The following is a 5,309-nucleotide window of genomic DNA, read 5'->3' as shown; positions in this document are numbered from 1 at the left end:
TCTGATTTCCATCCTTGTAGAACTGCTTGAGAAGGAGAGACGCTGGTCTGATCACGCAGCTGCAGGAGCTGGACAGACAAATCAGTGACCTGCGCCTGGACACCAAGCCGTCACACGACCACGTGGAAACCGACAGCCGGCCCAGCTCAGGTTGGTGCCTTGCCTTGCGTTCTTCCCCTTTGACCCTGGTTTTTCTCTGCAATCGATCGATTTCCTGCATGTCTAGTCCAGGATTAGCCAGTCTGGAACTCTCCATGGAGGATCTCTTTATTTTTTCCAAAAGTAAACTAGCATGGGATTAGTGCAGTGATACTTGCAGTGGGAAGACCAGACCATACCTAGATTATTAACAGTGTGGAGTCAGAGGAAAATAAACCACAATGAGTCTCCATTGTGCCTGTCCAAGACACAATGCATAGCCCCTTTGTTCAGTAAAGATGCGGTAGCATTTGCAGTGCCTAGTTCAGCCTGAAAACATCAGATCTATGGTCTTTGGTAATGCCATTCTGGGATTTTCTGCATTGACCAACAAAACACTGTTACACATCTGCACATTGACTTTGACACCTCTGATTGCTCTCAGGACTTCCACCCCCTAGCGTTTTATGGACAGTTTACCAAATGTGGTACAGATTTCCACAAATAACACAGATGACATGTAAAACAGGCTCATATAGTCCAAAACAACAGCCGCGCCACAATGATAAAATGCTTAAGTATGTGCACACGGTATATCCGCTAGTCATTATCTCAGTTGGAGCCTGCTTACCCACTCTGTTGGAGAACTAATTTGGTAATTTGAACAGCCTGGGCTCTGTGCAAGAGATATGGCTGCTCTCCCCTAGTGGCTTGTATACATTCCAAATACAAGAGGTCACTCTGCAAGGGTAATATACCTCATCTGACTACATTCTTTGTTGTAGTGTAGAGGGCATTTATAAAACAGGGGTGGGATGGTATTTCTCATTCGTTTCAAACATCTGGGCTGGGTGTTTTTCTTTTTTTTTTTACTCAATTTAAATTGTCATTAAAAACAAATCACATGTTAGTGGAGGTCTACGCAGACAGTGTGCTAATCGGAAGAAGAAGATATGCGTCATCCGGCAGCAATTATCTCTCTTCTCTTCCCCGGGAGGATTTTGGGAAATTGTACCACGCTGTCTGCTGGGATGTTAGAGTGCTAAGTTACGCCACAAATGATGGAACTCGTATCCCGTGATCCCACCCCATCCACCTCCAATGCAGGCTCCTCTAAAAGTGCACCCATTTTTTTTCCGCTAGCTGCATTCTTTTAATAGCTCTGCCTGTCACGTTGTAAATTATTGGGGGACGACAGCTCACCCCCTTCCCTCCCATGGCAGGGTGCAAACTCATTGTGCTAAAAAATCTTCCTCCCTGTCTTTCCCCTTCCTCTTACCCCACACCCACACCCCACCCCATCTCACCCCACCCTTGGCACCCCCCACCCCCACCTCACCCCCAATCCATCCCCCACCAGGCTTTTACGAGCTGAGTGACGGAGCGTCAGGATCCCTCTCCAACTCCTCCAACTCGGTCTTCAGCGAGTGTTTGTCCAGCTGCCATTCCGGCACCTGCTTCTGCAGTCCTCTTGACACATCGCTGTGTGCCTCTGAGGGGCGGCCCAAATCTGCAGGTGAGAGAGCAAGACCCCCCCCTCCCCCCCCCCAACACCATCCCCTAGCCCTCAACACTCACACACACACATACACAAACACACACACAAACATAAGCACACACACACACACACACACACACACACACACACACATGGCTCAACAGTTTTGCTGAGACCGGGGTGGGTTATGGGGGAATGGGCAGGAATTTGGGGGAGCTGAGGGTGGGTGTGGGGGCAATGGGACGTTTCCTTAGTGGCTCAAATGGAGACTCTTGTGAGAAATAGAGTAGAGAATAGTCTAGAATGAAGAGACCCATTTTGCCTGTCTAGTTCTGTAAATGTTGATCACTCTCTATCTCTATGTTTCTTTTCTGTTCGTGTCTTGGAGAGAGGCCAGACCACTGAAAACACACACACACACACACACACACAAACGTATGTGAATGAGCAAATTCACTGACACGGTTCATCTCCCACCTGGTGGTAAACTGCAGTCTCGTCAGTACCGGGTGTCTGTTTGTTCTGTGTTGTTGCTTTTGGCGGAACCCTATTTTGACAACAGACACATTTGGGCCCGCAAGACAAACAGCGAAGTGAATAGATTATGGGAAGTGGCCCAAGCTTTGGCCACAGGAGTGGTTTCACAGTCTTGCAGATGACTCTCTCAGCCACACCTATGATAAGATAACAAAAGGCTCATTAGCACAAGAAACAACAGCAGGCCTCACATGCTGACTGTACCTAGAGGCTGGAGAGCCCCACGTAAATACCAATCACTGCTAATGAGCTTCCCAGTTAATCACGTAAAGATCTCTGTGTTTGTTTGCCAAAACTTAACGTGCAGGAAGGACGTAAAGGAGTAAATGTCATTCTGACTGTGTCATTGTTTTTACTTATTGGCCTGCTCTGGCTGTTTTTTTAGTGTTGTCATTAGTAACAGATGTGATATTGTAGATGTGACTGAAGACAGTTCCAAGCTATTGGCTCATTCCTTAATGTGTTCTTTTCATTGGTTCTCTCCTCAGATGAGGGTGGCTGTACAGAGTGTGAGGGCCAATGCGAGGACCAACATTCCGGAACAGTCCGCAGGTCCCTCTCTGCTCCATACTCCCCGTCCCTGGATGATGGCCAGGGCAAGTACCACTGCGATCTGATCGCGAAGAACGGCAACGATGTCTACCGGTACCCTAGTCCCCTTCACGCTGTCGCCGTGCAGAGCCCCATCTACTTCCAGTCGCTGACCAACCAGCTTAAGGACGAGGTGGGCCTAACGAAAGCATGCGACGTGTTGGGGGAGGGGGGGCAGAAACCAGAGCAGCCCCTGGTGCCCCAGAGTACCTCCTGGCCTGCCCCAAACGTCCCCTCCAACAAAAAACTGGACAGCTACATCTTTGGGCTACTGCAGAGGAGGGCCCAGCCGATGAGGCCTAACAAGCCTCGGACGAGCATCAACACAGACCCTTCCAAGAGCATCCTGCGGCAGGCCAGCCTCTGCGTTCGGCAGGCTACTGGCCAGGCCCCCGGGTGGACCCCCGAGGTCAAGCCAAACTGGCAGGCATGCTTACCGAGCGGGAGTGTGGCTAGCACTGACGCTAATGCTAATGTAGCATCTCCTCAGAGACAGTGGTCAGTAGAGGCCAAGGGCGAGCTCTCGGAAAACAATATGGCGTCTGTGACGTCCCAAATGCCCGTGTCCCAGCCTCAGAATGGATATATAATCACCCAGGACATTAACAGCAACAGTTTGTTGAAAAAGAAAGCCCCCGCATCTGGAAAGGGTCAACCATTACTGCCTAGCTTGTCAAAAGACAGTGAGGACATTGGCAGTCCTAGTACGGTCTTGTCCCCTAAACACGCAATGCATCTGTACTCTCCTGCAATGGAGGACAGAAAATCCGCAGCACAGGCTGTCAAAACGACTACCCCAAAGAAAACTCCCAAATCCTCTTCCCTGGTTTCCGCTGCTGTTGCGGTGTCTCTGAGAGACGATAGGTCAACGCTGGAGAGAGTGAGTCTCGGGTCGTCCTCTCAGAGCCAGGATGAGGGGAGCCAGATGGTCAGCGCTGAGTATATCCCTGCTCAGAAACAGGCTGTGAAGCTTCGCAAAGGGGGCGGCAAGAACGTCAAGATCGTCAAAGTCAAGAGCGCCGCCACGTCCACATCCAAGTCTCGCCCCCACGCCGAGCCGACGTCAGACGCCGCGGCTCCGACAGCTGCGCAGGGTGTGCCCAGGGAGCGGCATCGAAGTGGATCCAAGAAGCCTCGTCATGTCGAGGACCCCCACCATGTCCACACCCACCGATCTTCGAGGAAAGCCGGCTCCTCTTCCTCCAGGGCCAAGAGGATCCCGGCCTCCATTCCCGAGGGTCGGATCCTGGACAAGCACGTGGTGTCCACGCACCGGTCCGTCTCGTCCCGGCACCACACCGGTCACCATGGTGGTCACCACCACGGGCACCACGGGCACCACCGCGAGGCCGTCGTGGTGGCGAAGCCCAAACACAAGCGCAACGACTACCGGCGCCTGCGCGCCATCGCCGAGGCGCCGTACGACGAGGCGTTCCGGCGGGCACACCGGCGGCAGAAGCGCGAGCTGCTCAGCCAGATGGCCAACACCATGTACCTGCCGTCCAACGCGCCCTTCACCAGCCCCTACGCCTACGTGGGCAGCGACTCGGAGTACTCGGCCGAGTGCGCCTCGCTCTTCCACTCCACCATCCTGGACACGAGCGAGGACGAACGCAGCAACTACACCACCAACTGCTTCGGCGACAGCGAGTCCAGCAACAGCGAGGCCGAGTACGTGGACGAAAGCACCAGCAGCAGCGACTCGGAGGAGAGCGGCAGCGGCGGCGGAGGGGCCAACTGGCCGCAGTTTTCCCAGGGGGCCTCGGGGGCCGTGCACCCACAGGAGATGACCGCCGCGCAGGCCAAGGCCTTCGTCAAGATCAAGGCCTCACACAACCTGAAGAAGAGGATCCTGCGGTTCCGCTCGGGTTCTCTGAAGCTCATGACCACCGTTTGAGCGGAACTGGGGGGTGGGGGGGGGGACTATACGGACAGAGAACTTTGAGGAGGGGGTGGGGCAGAGGGGGAGGAGGAGGAGGAGGAGGAGGAGGTGGGGAGCGCGTTGTTCACAGCGATGCAGCCAATCAAATTGGTCTTTGTCTTCGTCTTGACCCAATCAAGTGCCTAGGCGCGTTCAGACGCACTCCTCTTAAGTCGTGTCCTTAGTCCTTTTGAAAAGGGGAGTAAAGTGGGATTATACTTCCTTTTCCCCTACAGACTCACTCTCCCTGCACTTTGTTGACCATTTTGACAATTGGAAAAAGCATCTGAGTTGCCCCATTATTTTATGTAGCCATTTTGTTTTGTATTTATTCTGGACTTGCTGTAGCACATTGACATGGCAGAGAAAAAAAAAACTGTAAATGCACACAAAGGACGTTTACTTAAAAAGAGAGAAAAGAATATATTTAAAACTTAATATATTTGTTTTGTCATACATCAATTGGAGCAGGAGGTATGATTTCATGAACAACTGAAGCAGTTTGGCAACAGTGAAAAATAAGAAACCATGTGATGAAACTAAGTCGGATCTTTTAAAGCGAGTTCACCTGCTGATGATAATATAGGGCTTTTGTTATATGCACATACTGTACAATATGCATGG

General features: G+C 51.9%; 1 protein-coding gene across 1 annotated transcript in view; it reads left to right on the top strand.

The window, feature by feature from the left end:
• The window catches only part of dact1 (dishevelled-binding antagonist of beta-catenin 1), a 6,969-nt gene extending 2,308 nt beyond the window's left edge, over positions 1-4,661 (top strand). The window contains exons 2-4 of the mRNA XM_076300596.1: positions 21-150; positions 1,499-1,654; positions 2,662-4,661. Coding sequence (XP_076156711.1) covers positions 21-150; positions 1,499-1,654; positions 2,662-4,661 — 2,286 coding nt within the window. The remainder of the gene's footprint in view (positions 1-20; positions 151-1,498; positions 1,655-2,661) is intronic.
• The last annotated feature ends 648 nt before the right edge of the window (positions 4,662-5,309 follow it).

The sequence above is a fragment of the Alosa pseudoharengus genome, unplaced genomic scaffold, assembly GCF_046254945.1.
Source record: "Alosa pseudoharengus isolate Yale_2024_CS ecotype anadromous, Long Island Sound unplaced genomic scaffold, YU_APseudo_1.1 YU_APseudo_1.1_scf_22, whole genome shotgun sequence".
NCBI lineage: Eukaryota > Metazoa > Chordata > Actinopteri > Clupeiformes > Clupeidae > Alosa > Alosa pseudoharengus.
Note: the sequence above shows the minus strand (reverse complement) of the source record. Positions and strands in the feature narration are given on the sequence as shown.